General features: G+C 44.0%; 1 protein-coding gene across 1 annotated transcript; it reads right to left on the bottom strand.

Moving 5' to 3' along the window:
* Window positions 1-202: 202 nt before the first annotated feature.
* On the bottom strand, window positions 203-18,691 carry taf1b (TATA box binding protein (Tbp)-associated factor, RNA polymerase I, B). Its single transcript, XM_084148815.1, has 15 exons — window positions 18,595-18,691; window positions 15,216-15,314; window positions 14,932-15,022; window positions 13,091-13,188; window positions 12,786-12,878; window positions 12,417-12,540; window positions 12,049-12,223; window positions 11,703-11,802; window positions 10,577-10,724; window positions 7,780-7,951; window positions 6,515-6,558; window positions 3,147-3,237; window positions 2,835-2,905; window positions 2,292-2,526; window positions 203-712 (listed from the first exon to the last, which is right to left on the bottom strand). Exons 1-15 carry the CDS (start codon window positions 18,610-18,612, stop codon window positions 469-471), a joined length of 1,803 nt encoding a protein of 600 aa, XP_084004941.1. The 5' UTR covers window positions 18,613-18,691; the 3' UTR covers window positions 203-468.
* Window positions 18,692-19,264: the final 573 nt, after the last annotated feature.

Consider the following 19,264-nt stretch of genomic DNA (forward strand, 5'->3'; position numbering starts at 1 on the left):
TCAGGTAAACGCACATAGGCCTAGGAAATAGCTTGATGAGGCTCACAAAAACCGATACATACCAGTTTCGTAGAGAGAAGTGCCTGAGACTCGGAACAAATTATTCCAAAACCACACTAATTGCAGGTAACACCTATTACATGTCCATCACATTAAAAACTGAAGTAACACGCACATTTGGAATAATAACAGTGCTCTCTCACAGCCTGTACTTAGCCTAAAATGTCAGGCATTATTTAATGAACAGAGCTACTTATAACACTAATAACAGAACAGTTTAATATAATTTCAAAAGTAAATTGTAAATCACAGGAACATTGCCATTCATCCATGGCAATGCAATGAGGCAATTTGTACAAAAAGGCACATAATCAATTTGCATTGATACAAGAACCGCAGTAATGCATGGCAATATGGTACATAAATAAACCACAGTAGTTGGTCCCGATGAAGTCACGCTCTCTTTAGTCACCTAGAACATGTTTTTCTGGTTTGTTTGCGTTTGGGCTGTTTTTTGGGCTGTGTCTTTCTGGGCGTAGCTCTTGCCCTGGGCTGGGACTTGCTGCTCCTGAGGAAGCGCCTCTCCACCTTCAGTACCTCTTCGTATACACAGCCAGGTTTCACCCCCAGCAGGAAGGAGAAGAGGCCCAACAACCACACATACATCCTGGGGAGAGTGACCTCTACCTCCGCATAGTGGCTCTTACAAAACCTGAGGGGGAAAACAAAACATGACAGAAAAACTCAACGGTGTTGTTTTAAAGAAGGCACATGACTCTGGCTCTTTGTAGAGTGTGCCTAGTGCAGCGCAATCCCTGTGAGGTGTGCAGTAAAGACCAATCTGAAAGAGTTTAATTGAACTTTTATGGAGCAATGGAAATTCTGCAAGTATAACCAAAATCTGGCAGATTTGCAAATGGAGTTTGTCTCACGTCCCTGTGCATGCAATTATTAACCACTGCTAATAACCAGTGTGTAAACAGTATATGACAGACATCCTGGTCCTCTCATCCAGACTATATTTAAACAGAGCACTTGTCATGGACGTTTTGTTTCTATATGTATATTCACATCTCTACATCGTCTACAACAATTCTGAAACATTTTCTAAAGCATTATTATGCATGCCTACTGCCTATATGCTGGGAAAAACCCACAGCCAGTGCTGTCTCTAGCTGAAACTAGGTTTTAAAAGGGATGGTTTAGATACAGCCTATAGAGAGTGGAACTGAAAGAGCCCTTGTGGGACAGGTTAGAAGGGAATCGGCCTCCACAACAGAATGCAGAGCCCAGGTGTAGATTAATGCTGGGTTCAGTTTTCAATCACTATAGGATTCAGCCTCAGCAAACTGAGGAAGGTGGAAAGGAAAGGGTAGCTTGGTAGATTTGATCAGTGCTGACAGTGAAAACAGCCCCCATCAGAGGAGAGAGAGAATACAGGCCTGCATTCCCACTCTCCTTCACCCAGCATATACAACTGCCGCAAGCTCTCAGCAGTCTGGGAACTGTGCAATGTGTATGTCTATGTGAGGGTGAGGGCTATCATATTATTTAAAAAAGACATCAGTTAGGATGTTTAGGTGAGGTGATTCAGGGTCACCCCAACAAGGGAAATATTAACTTAAAACAGACTCAGATGCAGGACGCTGCGCATGTGCACGGGTGCACTTCCTGCTCCTGCAAGCTGATAGTTGCGGGATCAGCAGAGAAGTTTAGCCTCATGCTTGTTGCAGAGGTCTACGCTGACTCTGGTTTACTTTGTGCATCACTGACTCTACCTTTACGTTTTTGTAATTTCTTACCCTTATTTTTGCAGGTAAGTTGACTGAGAACATATTCTCATTTACAGCAACAACCTCGGGAATACTTACATGGGAGAGGAGGGGGGGATGACTGAGCCAATTGGAAGCTGGGGATGATTAGGTGGCCATGATGGTATGAGGGCCAGATTGGGAATTTAACCAGGACACCGGGGTTTTAACACCCCTACTCTTACGATAAGTGCCACGGGATCTTTAGTGAACACAGAGTCAGGACACCCGTTTAACATCCCATCCAAAAGACGGCACCCTGCACAGGGCAATGTTCCCAATCACTGCCCTGGGGCATTGGAATATTTTATTTTTTTGACCAGAGGAAATAGTGCCTCCTACTGGCCCTCCAACACCACTTCTAACAGCATCTGGTCTCCCATCCAGGGACTGACCAGGACCAACCCTGCTTAGCTTCAGTGGCAAGCCAGCAGTGGGATGCAGGTTGGTATGCTGCTGCAACCGGGCACTGGGCCTTACCTGGGCTTGCAGGCCCTCAGGGCTGGGTGCCAGTATTCTGGGTTGGAGGGCTGGAGGCTTGCCCCTCTCAGCCGGACGCTGCTGTCCAGGGTATGGTGGTGCATGCTGGGCCCGTCCCGGACCCCTTCCCCCTCCTCACCCCAGCAGAAACAGAAGCTGGAGGGAGGGGAAGATGGCGGGGCCACAGGGGAACCAGACAGTTTCTGGAAACTCAACTGGAGCTGCTCTGCAATACCTGGAGAGGGTGAGGGGGAAGAGTGAGGGTGCGGGAAATGGTGAGGAAAAAGGGTGTGTTTAGTGGGTGAGGGAAAGAGAAGGGGGGGGGGGGGGGGATGGTGAGAGAAAGGGACAGGGACAAGGTGTAGTGAGATTGGGGTGGAGAAAAGAGAGAGATTAGCAAAAGCAGAATGACGCTGATATGTTGGCAAGTGAGTGACTGAGTGTAGATACATCAGCATGTTTGTGCCAGCTCTTTTTACAGCCCATTTGCCATACATGTTTTTCTTCTTCATCTGAACAGACTGATATTTGAGTGACACCTACGTCTCCTTTTGAGAACGACCAGCTTGTCTTTCTTCGAGGTGTATAGAGGTTTCTGGGCCTTCCAATGTTTTCTGTGGAAAGAAAATGGGTAAATAAAACCAGTCAAAAATGCTTTTTATTATGCTTTATACAGACATTTGTGAAATAGAGGAGGATATAGATGAAGGGTGGACACAGGAAATGAACCCGTTTCTGGTGGGGAGCAGTATATGTGATTGAGCCGGATGTGTTACCACTAGACCACAGTATCTGCACAGCCAACTTTAGAGAGAGAACAGTGAAAGAGCCAGTTAAAAGTGAGAGGAGTCTCACCTGGCTATGTTGTCCTGCTGTCTCCGTGCGGCTGTGGTCAGGGCAGTCTGCATGGTCCTGTACCACCTTCTCAGGTTAAAGCTGTTCCCATCTGTCGCACATAAAGAGAGGGATGAGTGCCAGACAGAATTTAGGACACTTGGCCTTTGCATTGTCCAACTGAGAAGACTTCCCAAAATAAGGGGCCATTTCCGAACTATATAACAGGCTACCGCTAGGAACTCACTTCATTTAAGTCTTCATAATGGGCTCTACTTCTTAAGAGAAGTCAGAATTCTCCATTTGCTTTTTAATTACCACAGAAAATAGCAAGGGGAAACTCTAGCACCTCAAACCACCCAAATATTTCAGGCCAGCCATGTAATCTACTCTCACAAACCTACTCTCACTTATATTATTTTTCATTTGACATTTTAGTCATTTAGCAGACGCTCTTATCCAGAGCGACTTACAGTTAGTGAGTGCATACATTTTTCATACTGGCCCCCCATGGGAATCGAACCCACAACCCTGGCGTTGCAAGCGCCATGCTCTACCAACTGAGCTACAGGAGGCTGATAAGATATCAAATGGAATGTTACAAGTGAATGAAAAGGAAGTCAGAAATCAAAAGGAATGCAGACAAACAGGCAACATTCCACCGTTCCAAAGACAAAACCACACCTCAATGGCCGCTCTTTACGAAAAAAAGGTTAATTACAATGTGTAGGACAATATAAACTATGATTATCTGTGCCCATCTCATCCAAAAAGTTGACTCAAGTTTGCCAAAAAGCACCTGGATGATCATCAAGACTCTTGGAAGAACGTTCTATGGACAGATGATTCAAAAGTATAACTTTTTGGACGACATGGTTCCAGTAATGCCTGGCGAAAACCAAACTCTGCATTCCACAGTAAGAACATCATACCAAAGGTCAAGCATGGTGGTGGTGGTGGGGTGATGGTTTGGGGATGCTTTGCTGCCTCAGGACCTGGACGACTTGCCTTAATAGAAGGAACCATGAATTCTGATCTGTATCAGAGAATTCTACAGGAGAATGTCAGACCATCCGTCTGTGAGCTGAAGCTGAAGCGCAGCTGGGTCATGCAGCAAGACAATGATCCAAAACACACAATCAAGTCTACATGAAAATTGCTAAAAAGCAACAAATTGGAAGTTTTGGGATGGCCTAGTCAAAGTCCAGACCTAATCCCAATTGAGATGTTGTGGCAGGACTTGAAACGAGCAGTTCATGCTTGAAAACCCACATGTCACTGAGTTAAAGCAGTTCTGCATGGAAGAGTGGGCCATAATTCCTCCACAGCGACGTGAGAGACTGATCAACAACTACAGGAAGCATTTGGTTGGAGTCATTGCAGCTAAAGGTGGCACAACCAGTTATTGAGTGTAAGGTGGCAATTACTTTTCACACAGGGAAATTGGGTGTTGAATAACTTTGTTTACGAAATAAATATGTAATTGCTGTGTTATTTGTTCACTTATGTTCCCTTTATCTAATATTAGGTTTTGGTTGAAGATCTGATAACATTCAGTATCACAAATATGCAAAAGTAGAGAAAATTTGAAAGGGGGCAAATACTTTTTCATAGCACTGTATGTAAATAACTGTTTAGTTTATTCCTCTGTATGTAGTATGCACAGTGAGGGGAAAAAAGTATTTGATCCCCTGCTGATTTTGTACGTTTGCCCACTGACAAAGAAATGATCATAATTTTAATGGTAGGTTTATTTGAACAGTGAGAGACAGAATAACAAAAAAATCCAGAAGAACACATGTCAAAAATGTTATTTATTGATTTGCATTTTAATGAGGGAAATAAGTATTTGACCCCCTCTCAATCAGAAAGATTTCTGGCTCCCAGGTGTCTTTTATACAGATAACGAGCTGAGATTAGGAGCTCACTCTTAAAGGGAGTGCTCCTAATCTCAGCTTGTTACCTGTATAAAAGACATCTGTCCACAGAAGCAATCAATCATTCAGATTCCAAACTCTCCACCATGGCCAAGACCAAAGAGCTCTAAAAGGATGTCAGGGACAAGATTGTAGACCTACACAAGGCTGGAATGGGCTACAAGACCATCGCCAAGCAGCTTGGTGAGAAGGTGACAACAGTTGGTGCAATTATTTGCAAATGGAAGAAACACAAAATAACTGTCAATCTCCCTCGGCCTGGGGCTCCATGCAAGATCTCACCTCGTGGAGTTGCAATGATCATGAGAACGGTGAGGAATCAGCCCAGAACTACACGGGAGGATCTTGTCAATGATCTCAAGGCAGCTGGGAACATAGTCACCAAGAAAACAATTGGTAACACACTACGCCGTGAAGGACTGAAATCCTGCAGCGCCCACAAGGTCCCCCTGCTCAAGAAAGCACATATACAGGCCCGTCTGAAGTTTGCCAATGAACATCTGAATGATTCAGAGGAGAACTGGGTGAAAGTGTTGTGGTCAGATGAGACCAAAATAGAGCCCTTTGGCATCAACTCAACTCGCCGTGTTTGGAGGAGCAGGAATGCTGCCTATGACCCCAAGAACACCACCCCCACCGTCAAACATGGAGGTGGAAACATTATGCTTTGGGGTGTTTTTCTGCTAAGGGGACAGGACAACTTCACCGCATCAAAGGGACGATGGACGGGGCCATGTACCGTCAAATCTTGGGTGAGAACCTCCTTCCCTCAGCCAGGGCATTGAAAATGGGTGGTGGATGGGTATTCCAGCATGACAATGACCCAAAACACACAGCCAAGGCAACAAAGGAGTGGCTCAAGAAGAGGCACATTAAGGTCCTGGAGTGGCCTAGCCAGTCTCCAGACATTAATCCCATAGAAAATCTGTAGAGGGAGCTGAAGGTTCGAGTTGCCAAACGTCAGCCTCGAAACCTTAATGACTTGGAGAAGATCTGCAAAGAGGAGTGGAACAAAATCCCTCCTGAGATGTGTGCAAACCTGGTGGCCAACTACAAGAAACGTCTGACCTCTGTGATTGCCAACAAGGGTTTTGCCACTAAGTACTAAGTCATGTTTTGCAGAGGGGTCAAATACTTATTTCCCTAATTAAAATGCAAATCAATTTATAACATTTTTGATTTGCGTTTTTCTGGATTTTTTTGTTATTCTGTCTCTCACTGTTCAAATAAACCTACCATTAAAAGTATAGACTGATCATGTCTTTGTCAGTGGGCAAACGTACAAAATCAGCAGGGGATCAAATACTTTTTTCCCCTCACTGTATCTCCCGAGAGATTATTCAGATCAATACCTTCTCAATTATGATTTTAATTTTTTCTTCCCACATCTATAGCAGCCATCAGGAAGGGCTGGTTATCAATTTATCACACCAAAGTGAGTCTGAGGTTTACCTGGATTTTCCTTGTTCTTGTCACTTGCATCATTGGACAAATCCCTAAAAACACACAAACAGGAGAACTGCTTTAGATATGAGCAGTAGTAAACAATCACCAAAGTGCAATATCTAGCATAGACATAGTGATCTAAACTTTTCATGACATTTCTGTGTGACTCAGTTTACATGACCAGGGACATGCAGACTTGATGTTTCAGTCTACATGGAGCTTCCTAAAGAGCATTGTGGTTCCTAGACTGTGGCAAAATATTGACTTGTTAACAGACTATATAGTGTACTATAATTGCCTACTATGATTACATACAGTGTCTCAAAACTACCCGAGTGGTCCACAATGTAGTTTTAAAATCTGTATTATGTATTGTCAATGAATGTTATATTGTGGAGTGGCAGACCGTTTTCACATTGACGATAGCAAAGGTACATTTTCTAGAGGTTCTAGAGGACAATACTGTTCTCACGTCTCGAGTGCTTCCTCTGGAGGTCGCACCCGACAGTTGCCACCCTCCGAGCAGGGTAGTGTAAACAGAATTGTCTCACTCAGCTCACCACTCCTACAGTATCAATGGTAATAGCAGAGAAATGTTTTTGAAAAAGCTGAAATGTGTAGGCTAGACATTTTCCTTATATTTGAGACTTGTGTTATTGAGTTTTTACCTGAAATTGCAGTAACAGCCTGTTACATTCTGAAATGGTTGCAGTAGCTGCACTGAGCCACGTCAAACTATGGAAGCCCATTCCCGCCACCTTTTTTTAATGTCGATACTATCTAAAAATGTTGAAATATGTCAGTCAACATTTTTAGATACGCAAGTCAAACTACATAAGTCAACATCTGTGCTTTTGTCTTGAAGCTAACATGTGACTAGTGTTCAGACGAAAATATTAATTGTCTTCACATGCTTGTGAATTGTTGCGTTATTCAAGAGTGTAATATGGTTTTGTTGCAATAATGTAATATGGTAGATGCATGAAGAGTTGCTTGCTTAACGTTAGCTAGTAGCTAGCTAGTTGAATAGTTTGCAATGCTTAACCTCCTGAGTCCAGGTTACTGTGACATTTACGGTACTTTTGAGCTGCGAAGCAAGAACGTCAACCGAACCCCTTGTCGGCTCGTGACATTCCCGTCGCTAATGTGAATTGTAAAGTGTATGTACATATTATGTAAATTGAAATTGTCCCGATAACTATTCGGTGAGAATAAGCCCTTAAATACATTTCTCTCTCTCTTTCGCTCTAGGTAACAGACGGCATAGCTACCACTCAGTGTGGTCGTCTAGTTTGAAGAGCAGCTTCATGGCGATGATGATCAGGGCAGCAGCCTGGACATCGTAGTGTGGGAGAGGGGATCTGGACCTCATGGGTTCAAAGGTCACGGACGACTCCATACCAGCCTTCTCCATGATCCTGCACACCCAGTCATGCAGCTCATCTGAAAGAAAAAAAGATAAATATTGGTTGAATCAAATCAAATCAAATTTTATTGGTCACATGCGCGAATACAACAGGTGCAGACATTACAGTGAAATGCTTACTTACAGCCCTTAACCAACAGTGCATTTATTAAATAAATAAAAAATAAAAAATAAAGTGTTGAGAAAAAAAAAGAGCAGAAGTCAAATAAAGTGACAGTAGGGAGGCTATATAAACAGGGGGGTACCGTTGCAGAGTCAATGTGCGGGGGCACCGGCTAGTTGAGGTAGTTGAGGTAATATGTACATGTGGGTAGAGTTAAAGTGACTATGCATAAATACTTAACAGAGTAGCAGCAGCGTAAAAAGGATGGGGTGGGGGGGCAGTGCAAATAGTCCGGGTAGCCATGATTAGCTGTTCAGGAGTCTTATGGCTTGGGGGTAGAAGCTGTTGAGAAGTCTTTTGGACCTAGACTTGGCACTCCGGTACCGCTTGCCGTGCGGTAGCAGAGAGAACAGTCTATGACTAGGGTGGCTGGAGTCTTTGACAATTTTGAGGGCCTTCCTCTGACACCGCCTGGTATAGAGGTCCTGGATGGCAGGAAGCTTTGCCCCAGTGATGTACTGGGCTGTACGCACTACCCTCTGTAGTGCCTTGCGGTCAGAGGCCAAGCAGTTGCCATACCAGGCGGTGATGCAACCAGTCAGGATGCTCTCGATGGTGCAGCTGTAGAATTTTGAGAGGATCTGAGGACCCATGCCAAATCTTTTTAGTCTCCTGAGGGGGAATAGGCTTTGTCGTGCCCTCTTCATGACTGTCTTGGTGTGTTTGGACCATGATAGTTCGTTGGTGATGTGGACACCAAGGAACTTGAAGCTCTCAACCTGTTCCACTACAGCCCCGTCGATGAGAATGGGGGCGTGCTCAGTCCTCTTTTTTTCCCTGTAGTCCACAATCATCTCCTTTGTCTTGGTCACGTTGAGGGAGAGGTTGTTGTCCTGGCACCACACGGCCAGATCTCTGACCTCCTCCCTATAGGCTGTCTCATTGTTGTCGGTGATCAGGCCTACCACTGTTGTGTCGTCGGCAAACTTAATGATGGTGTTGGAGTCGTGCCTGGCCATGCAGTCATGGGTGAACAGAGAGTACAGGAGGGGACTGAGCACGCACCCCTGAGGGGCCCCCGTGTTGAGGATCAGTGTGGCAGATGTGTTGTTACCTACCCTTACCACCTGGGGGCGGCCCGTCAGGAAGTCCAGGATCCAGTTGCAGAGGGAGGTGTTTAGTCCCAGGATCCTTAGCTTAGTGATGAGCTTAGAGGGCACTATGGTGTTGAATGCTGAGCTGTAGTCAATGAATAGCATTCTCACGTAGGTGTTCCTCTTGTCCAGGTGGGAAATGGCAGTGTGGAGTGCGATAGAGATTGCATCATCTGTGGATCTGTTGGGGCGGTATGCAAATTGAAGTGGGTCTAGGGTTTCTGGGATAATGCTGTTGATGTGAGCCATGACCAGCCTTTCAAAGCACTTCATGGCTACAGACGTCAGTGCTACGGGTCGGTAGTCATTTAGGCAGGTTATCTTAGAGTCCTTGGGCACGGGGACTATGGTGGTCTGCTTGAAACATGTTGGTATTACAGACTCAGTCAGGGACATGTTGAAAATGTCAGTGAAGACACTTGCCAGTTGGTCAGCACATGCTCGGAGTACACGTCCTGGTAATCCGTCTGGCCCTGCGGCCTTGTGAATGTTGACCTGCTTAAAAGTCTTACTCACATCGGCTACGGAGAGCGTGATCACATAGTCATCCGGAACAGCTGGTGCTCTCATGCATGCTTCAGTGTTGCTTGCCTCGAAGCGAGCATAGAAGAGGTTTAGCTCGTCTGGTAGGCTTGTGTCACTGGGCAGCTCGCGGCTGTGCTTCCCTTTGTAGTCTGTAATAGTTTTCAAGCCCTGCCACATCCGACGAGCGTCAGAGCCAGTGTAGTACGATTCAATCTTAGACCTGTATTGACTCTTTGCCTGTTTGATGGTTCGTCGGAGGTCATAGCGGGATTTCTTATAAGCGTCCGGGTTAGAGTCCCGTTCCTTGAAAGCGGCAGCTCTACCCTTTAGCTCAGTGCGGATGTTTCCTGTAATCCATGGCTTCTGGTTGGGGTATGTACGTACGGTCACTGTGGGGACGACATCATCGATGCACTTATTGATGAAGCCAGTGACTGATGTGGTGTACTCCTCAATGCTGTCTGAAGAATCCCGGAACATGTTCCAGTCTGTGCTAGCAAAAAAGTCCTGTAGCTTAGCATCTGCGTCATCTGACCACTTTTTTATTAACCGAGTCACTGGTGCTTCCTGCTTTAGTTTTTGCTTATAAGCAGGAATCAGGAGGATAGAGTTATGGTCAGATTTGCCAAATGGAGGGCGAGGGAGAGCTTTGTATGCGCCTCTGTGTGTGGAGTAAAGGTGGAATAACTTGTGTTAAGAATGAGTTGCACGTTGTGTAAAGTGCCAAAAAATAAATATAAAAGAGGAACACAGGTATAAACAAGTACTGGTGTCTCCTCTTTAAAAAGTGACTGACACAAATAAACCAACAGACAACAACAAAAAGAGTTAAGAGTGTGTTGTTGGCTTGGCAGACCCACCGGGCAGGTTGGCTTCGGTAAGGTAGCGGACAGTGAGCAGGGTGGGGTGCAGCAGGCAGTCCAGGGTGATGGGGGGGAAGAGGGGTAGCTCCAGGAACACAGCCAGGGTCTGGGCCTCCTTGTGCAGGTGGCTATAAGAGGGGATAGACTAGGGAACACACACACATTCACACACAGTTATTTGATCTAGTCTTCTATGCAATTAATTCCTTTGGAGGATCGGGATAAGATTTCAAGACAAGGTATGCAAATGCAGAGCGGGGTAGCAGGTGTATTGGTGTGTGGGGACAAGCAGCAGTTTCTCTTGCACCTGAGCCAACATTCTGATGTCTTCATACATGTTTCAATGAGGGTAGCGTGGTACAGTGGTCTGACAACAAAACTACAGAACAAGATGTAGGTTGTGCAAAACCACATCATTCGCTATCTGCTTAATGTACCCACCAGAACACATGTTGGGAGTACATGAATTCCAAGCAGTGGGTCTGTTTTCTAGATGAAGCTTAACCACATATATAAGACCATTAGCGGTACTGCTCCTGACTACTTAGGCTCACAGATAGCGAATGGTTCATACTCAACATGGCCACAACACAAGACCCAGTGTGCCAAGAGTTAATAGTATGGCATGGAACTCATTCTTCTACATTGGGATTTTGTTGTGGAATGCCTATTAAACTGTCGCAGTCCAGGTTTTTTTAAAAGGACAGGTTAAAGCTCAATGGAGAATGTTGATTAGCTCCTAGTGTCACTGAAAGGCATTTATGCCTCTGCTACATCAGAAATGTGAAGGCAGAGGTCTGGTCCCAAGGCCATCTGAGCGTTATAATTTTATTGATAACGATGTAGATTTATTGATGTATAATGCATTTAGAGTCCAGGAGGACAAATGACGGGATCACGATAGGTTGACTGTACTTTTATTTTCCTGTCTCTTAAATTTTTTGGTAATTAATTTGTTCTATGCTGTGTGATGCAGAGCGATTACAGTTGTTTTCTTTTGTTTAGTCTGTATTCCATCAGGGACCACGTTGGACAAAAGTGGAATCGCTTTAATGTGTTCTCCCCTAGGTTGCACTCAGTGCATCTTTTTCCCAATAAATCAACAACTAATGTACGCTCTCACCTCCACTCTGAAGATGAGTGAGTCTCGGCCGTAGAGCCTCATCTCCTCTGGGAAGCCCTCGTAGGCGTTCACATAGGGGATGTGGCCCTCATTCACAAACCTGCCCAACAGAGAGAGAGAGAGAGACTCAATAGGCAGGGACACAAAGCAGGAAACCTGAGATTTACTTCCCGTTTTTTAAAAACCTTTAACCTACATTTAATCACGGTTAGTCTTAATGAAATAAAATCTCTTCTGCAAGGGAGATCAGGATCACAAATGGTAAAGTTTTTATATATTAAATTCAATCCAACTTTGTTAATCTCCTCTTCCACCCATGTTTCCGCCATCTCCCCATGGCCCTGACCTGAGCAAATCTGCCAGTGTGATGGCCTCTCTGGCCCACAGCAGGGCCAGGTGGCACAGTGCCAGGGTCTTGGGCATGCTCATCAACCCCTGGCTCCTTCTCTGGCGTGGGGTCAGGTACGAGACCGCATCAACAGAACCGGAACACACTGAGGAGACTCCGTCACTGGTGTGACCTGGGGAGCACACACACATATAGGAAAACACACACACACACACACACGTTAGCATACACATACACACACAGGGGAACATACACACAGATGTGTCCGCACACACACAGATGCATGCACACTCACAGATATAATGACTATGTGTGGCTAGTGTGCTGGGATTGGCTGTTCAGCGTGCCTGTGTGGTTTAATGTACCTGAAACAGAGCCTCCTCCACTGGCCCAGTCTCCATCCCCGTCTGTCTCACTGGCAGACATCATAGAGTCACTCATCACTGACAACTCTGGAGCACTTTCTGACTCCCCAGAGCCCTGAGAACGCTAGGGAGGGCCACAAGAAAAAACACACAAAATAAATGATACCGCAACCAAAGGAGGGTGAGGTCTGTGTAGGTGTACTTTTATCATCTGAGAGCTGCAAACATGTAACTAAACGTATCCAATCTAAAGCACACATTGAGTGAATGTCTCATCGACCGTCCGCCACAAGGGGCCGAAAATAGACGGGGAAAGTTTGTCACTTCAACAGAAAGTGCTATTTTGCTTGCAGTGATGAGAATACTGACCAGTCTAAATTTCCCATCATGCACAGGATTCTTGGTGTAGGCCTGTCGGCTCTTCTGTAGGTACATTCTCCAAAACTGACACAGCACGTCATCCTACAAAACACAGACCATACAAGACATTTACAGAACATGTTGAGTGTCTTTACATTGATGTAAAATAGCATTATTTGGTTTTCCTTTCCGGTTTCTCTGAGACGGATTAAACGTTTCAATGGAGATGATCTATTGAGCATGCTTTTTAGTCCAGGACTACTAGGCTTAATCTGTGTCCGGGAAACCGCCCTTCTGTGTTCCCTCTGACAGACCTTGAACTGTGGGCAGACTCCCATGGCCAGAAGAGCCTCAGCCTGATGCTTCAGGATGAACTGAAAGCCCTCACACACCATCCACTCTCGCCCTTGCTCTGAAACGCACACAAAGTCAGGCATATATACAGTTGAAGTCAGAAGTTTACATACACCTTAGCCAAATACATTTAAACTCAGTTTTTCACAATTCCTGACATTTAAAACTAGTAAAAATTCCCTGTCTTAGGTCAGTTAGGATCACCACTTTATTTTAAGAATGTGAAATGTCAGAATAATAGTAGAGAGAATGATTTATTTCAGCTTTTATTTCTTTCATCACATTCCCAGTGGGTCAGAAGTTTACATACACTCAATTAGTATTTGGTAGCATTGCCTTTAAATTGTTTAACTTGGGTCAAACGTTTTGCGTAGCCTTCCACAAGCTTCCCACAATAAGTTGGGTGAATTTTGGCCCATTCCTCCTAACAGAGCTGGTGTAACTGAGTCAGGTTTGTAGGCCTCCTTGCTCGCACACGCTTTTTCAGTTCTGCCCACACATTTTCTATGGGATTGAGGTCAGGGCTTTGTGATGGCCGCTCCAATACCTTGACTTTGTTGTCCTCAAGCCATTTTGCCACAACTCTGGAAGTATGCTTGGGATCATTGTCCATTTGGAATACCCATTTGCGACCAAGCTTTAACTTCCTGACTGATGTCTTGAGATGTTTCTTCAATATATCCACATAATTTTGCTTCCTCATGATGCCATCTATTTTGTGAAGTGCACCAGTCCCTCCTGCAGCAAAGCACCCCCACAGCATGATGCTGCCACCCCGTGCTTCACGGTTGGGATGGTGTTCTTCGGCTTGCAAGCAACCCCCTTTTTCCTCCAAACGTAACGATGGTCATTATGGCCAAACAGTTCTATTTTTGTTTCATCAAACCAGAGGACATTTCTCCAAAAAGTACAATCTGTGTCCCCATGTGCAGTTGCAAACCGTAGTCTGGCTTTTTTATGGCGGTTTTGGAACAGTTGCTTCTTCCTTGCTGAGCGGCCTTTCAGGTTATGTCGATATAGGACTCGTTTTACTGTGGATATAGATTACTTTTGTACCTGTTTCTTCCAGCATCTTCACAAGGTCCTTTGATGTTGTTCTGGGATTGATTTGCACTTTTCGCACCAAAGTACGTTCATCTCTAGGAGACAGAACGCGTCTCCTTCCTGAGCGGAATGACGGCTGCGTGGTCCCATGGTGTTTATACTTGCGTACTATTGTTTGTACAGATGAACGTGGTACCTTCAGTCGTTTGGAAATTGCTCCCAAGGATGAACCAGACTTGTGGAGGTCTACAATTTTTTTTCTGAGGTCTTGGCTGATTTCTTTTGATTTTCCCATGATGTCAAGCAAAGAGGCACTGAGTTTGAAGGTAGGCCTTGAAATACATCCACAGGTACACCTCCAATTGACTCAAATGATGTCAATTAGCCTATCAGAAGCTTCTAAAGCCATGACATCATTTTCTGGAATTTTCCAAGCTGTTTAAAGGCACAGTCAACTTAGTGTATGTAAACTTCTGACCCACTGGAATTGTGATACAGTGAATTATAAGTGAAATAATCTGTCTGTAAACAATTGTTGGAAAAATTACTTGTGTCATGCACAAAGTAGATGTCCTAACCGACTTGCCAAAACTATAGTTTGTTAACAAGAAATTTGTGGAGTGGTTGAAAAACGAGTTTTAATAACTCCAACCTAAGTGTACATAAACTTCCGACTTCAACTGTACAACAACCAACAAAAACACAATCAAAATGATTTGCTTGTAGGAATTAATGACATACGAGAGTGGAGACCAACCTAGTTTTTTCCTTTTGGTTCCCTTGGAGATGGAGGACACTCTGCTGGTACCAATCATAAAGGTATTTGTATCCACCACTTCTTTTGTTCTCTGTGTACAGAAGTTGAGGAAAAATACAATTGTTGTCCATGTGTACATCCCAAATGGCACCCTACTAACTAGTACACTACCTTGACCAGGGCCCATAGGGCTACGGTCAAAGGTAGTGCACCAAATGGGGAATGGGACCATGACTGCTTCAACATGAACCAATCTTGAATATGAGTTAAATATGAGTGCTTACCTCGATGACATTATGACAGGACCTGCAGTAGAACCGACCCTCGTCCGACACCCCCCAGTCCACTTCTCCACACTGGCCACAGATCTCACTGTAGCCCCCCTATATCAAATCCAATTTTATATGGCACATCATGCATCATATTACATACACATTGTATTACATACACAGAGACATATATACAGATATATATATATAGAGTCATGGGTCACTGTCACATGTCTATAGGCACACAGGTGACCAGGAACTGTTAGCAGGGATGCTGCAGTATGACGAGAGCATAGAGTCACAGATAGAACAATGGGACAGATATTTCACCAGTTGGTGGTGAGAGGAAGCCAAGTGGCCGGCAGTGGGAGAAAATGGAGCGAGATGGATTTTGGCCGACATTCTACAAATGTTCTAATCCATGAAACATTTAAATCTCAATACAGTTTTCTGTTTCCCAAACTAGAATCTGTTACGAACAGAGTGATCAATGTTTTGTAGACTTTACCCTTTGCCAAGTTTAACAAAAATTGCATTGTTTAGAAGGAGTGCAATGGCGTATTGAGTAATTGCACTACGCGCACTTCAGAGAGTAGGCGTTCCCTAACGGAAATATGCAAATACATGCTAGAAAGCGCCAATAGGCTCTCGCTAGCTCGTGCTTGGCTCTACCCACCTCCTTCCTTGTTCTGCCCACTATGATTAATTTGCTCCCATTGGAAAAGACAGGCTGTGGTATGCGGTGAAACCGTATGTACAGAAGCCACTGCGGTGTTACAATTGTAAAAAGTTTGGACACGTGGCAAGTGTTTGTCGAAGGAATAAATATGTCGTAGTTGAAGAGTCAGATGAAGTATATTGCTGTAATTGTGATGGGAATCACGTTCCCGGGTTCCTGGAGTGCCCTGTAAGGATGAAGGAGGTCGCAGTAGCTAGGATCTGGGCTATCCAGCAGGTCTCCTATGTGGAGGCAGTGAAAATAGATGAAGGAGTGAGTAGAGATGAGATGGTAGTGGATGTCCCACAGTCTGCAGTGAATGCCATGCAGGGGAAGGATCCCAACACACTAACAATGAAGAAGGTGGACTTTGTTGCGTTTACAGCGCAAGTGCTAAATTGTACTAGTCAAACGATTAAAACATTTTAAGAAGCTAGACATCATTGTGAAGGAGGCAAATAGAGTTCTGGATCTCCAGGACTTTACAACCGAAATGTTACAGGGAATACTGAATGAAGAGGTTCCACCTCCCAGGGGGGTTGTTAGAAATTCAGGGTTAGCTACAGTACCAGTCAAAAGTTTGGACACACCAACTCATTCAAGGGTTTTTCTTTATTTTTTACTATTTTCTACATTGCAGAATAATAAGAAGACATCAAAACTATGAAATAACACATATGGAATCATGTAGTAACCAAAAAAGTGTTAAACAAATATTTTATTTTATTTTAGATTCTTCAAAGTAGCCACCCTTTGCCTTGATGACAGCTTTGCACACTCTTGGCATTCTCTCAACCAGCTTCATGAGGAATGCTTTTTCCAACAGTCTTGAAGGAGTTCCCACATATGCTGAGCACTTGTTGGCTGCTTTTCCTTCACTCTGCGGTCCAACTCATTCCAAACCATCTCAATTGGGTTGAGGTCGGGTGATTGTGGAGGCCAGGTCAACTGATGCAGCACTCCATCACTCTCCTTGGTCAAATAGCCCTCATACAGCCTGGAGGTGTGTTTTTGGGTCATTGTCCTGTTGAAAAACAAATGATAGTCCCACTAAGGACAAACCAGATGGGATGGCGTATCACTGCAGAATGCTGTGATAGCCATGCTGGTTAAGTGTGCCTTGAATTCTAAATAAATCACTGACAGTGTCACCAGCAAAGCACCCCCACACCATCACACCTCCTCCTCCATGCTTCACGGTGGGAACCACACATGCGGAGATCATCCGTTCACCTACTCTGCGTCTCACAAAGACACAGCGGTTGGAACCAAAAATCTCACATTTGGACTCATCAGACCAAAGGACAGATTTCCACCGGTCTAATGTCCATTGCTCGTGTTTCTTGGCCCAAGCAAGTCTCTTCTTATTATTGGTGTCCTTTAGTAGTGGTTTCTTTGCAGAAATTCTACCATGAAGGCCTGATTCACGCAGTCTCCTCTGAACAGTTGATTATGAGATGTGTCTGTCACTTGAACTCTGAAGCATTTACTTGGGCTGCAATTTCTGAGGCTGGTAACTCTAATGAACTTATCCTCTGCAGCAGAGGTAACTCTGGGTCTTCCTTTCCTGTGGCAGTCCTCATGAGAGCCAGTTTCATCATAGCGCTTGATGGTTTTTGTGACTGCACTTGAAGAAACGTTCAAAGTTTTTGAAGTTTTCCAGATTGACTGACCTTCATGTCTTAAAGTAATGATGGACTGTCGTTTCTCTTTGCTTATTTGAGCTGTTCTTGCCATAATATGGGCTTGGTATTTTACCAAATAGGGCTATCTTCTGTCTACCACCCTTACCTTGTCACAACACAACTGATTGGCTTAAACACATTAAGAAGGAAAGAAATTCCACAAATTAACTTTTAACAAGGCACACCTGTTAATTGAAATGTATTCCAGGTGACTACCTCATGAAGCTGGCTAAGAGAATGCCAAGAGTGCGCAACGCTGTCATCAAGGCAAAGGGTGGCTACTTTGAAGAATATTAAATATATTTTGATTTGTTTATCACATTTTTAGTTACTACATGATTCCATATGTGTTATTTCATAGTTTTGATGTCTTCACTATTATTATACAATGTAGAAAATAGTAAAAATAAAGAAAACACCTGGAATGCGTAGGTGTGTCCAAACCTTTGACTGGTACTGTAGTTAAGAGAAAATAGTTTGTGGTATAGACAGGTCGTGACCGGCCTCACATTCCAGTACAGTTGGTGGCAGTCTATGCACCTGTCAGTTGTTTGCGATCCGCGAATACAAACTCGAAGAAGAAGACAGACCGCGGTCTATCTTTGGTTAGTTATAAAAATCGTTGATACAGTTCTTACCGTCAACATATTTTGAACTATTATAACTGCTATGCGCCTATGGTAAAATCTTCCATTAAGGAGTTCTTAAATGTTTTACCTTACCTGCTAATACATGGGCAAAAGACAGATCGAAAGATCTTGCACGCTCTAATGAACATTTTCAATCCCAACTGAGCTAGTGGCTAAAAAAGTTACCTTTGTCCAGGTTAGATAGCCACTAACGTTCCAACAAGATAATGGTTTTCAGATAAATCTGACTAGGTTAGATAGCCACTAACGTCACAACAAGTTAATGTTTTTCAGATAAATCTGGCAGGTATAAAAATTAAAATTAGCGAAAAACTATAATAAGTTATACTTGTACAACCTACCGTTTGTTCTTCGTCCATTTTCACACACTATAGCTTGTTTCACATCAGAGAACTCTCACATGTTGGTTTATTGTGGTGGAATAGGAACTTCCTGTGTGTTACCAATACATCCATCCGACAGGAATCAACATTATTTTACTGTGCAACACAAGCACATGTACAAAAACGTGTTGCCAAGGGGTATATATAAAAAATAATAATAAAGAAATGGTTTTATACTATATCTGAACTACAGAGAATAAAACAATTACAGATATTCAATATCAAAAAAGTGTTTTAGCCTGCTCATTCAGGTGGGTTGCAAGTCCAATGTCTGATGTCTCCCTATAGAGGGCGACATTGACTGCAAGAGAATGAGAGCGTACTGTTTGTTGTAGCTTGTAGTTATCACCTGAGTCATCCATTACAGTAATTGTTGTGCTTGTCCATAGCTGAGGGCTCTGCTTTATTATCGCCCTGCTTTACTTGATTATGCTCTCATAAACTACTTCTGGTCATGAGTTGGTGTATGTGTGTGGGTGGCGTTGGTGCTGATTGTACTGTGTGGTGTGACAGGATTGGAGCTAGCACCATGGAAACCACAAGAAAGAAGAAGAGGGTGTGTAGATGGATTCATTGTTTGGTAAATCCATTTGTACGTATAAGTATAGCTTGAGTCAAACATTCAGAC

Source organism: Coregonus lavaretus (genome assembly GCF_964263955.1).
Source record: "Coregonus lavaretus genome assembly, chromosome: 31".
NCBI lineage: Eukaryota > Metazoa > Chordata > Actinopteri > Salmoniformes > Salmonidae > Coregonus > Coregonus lavaretus.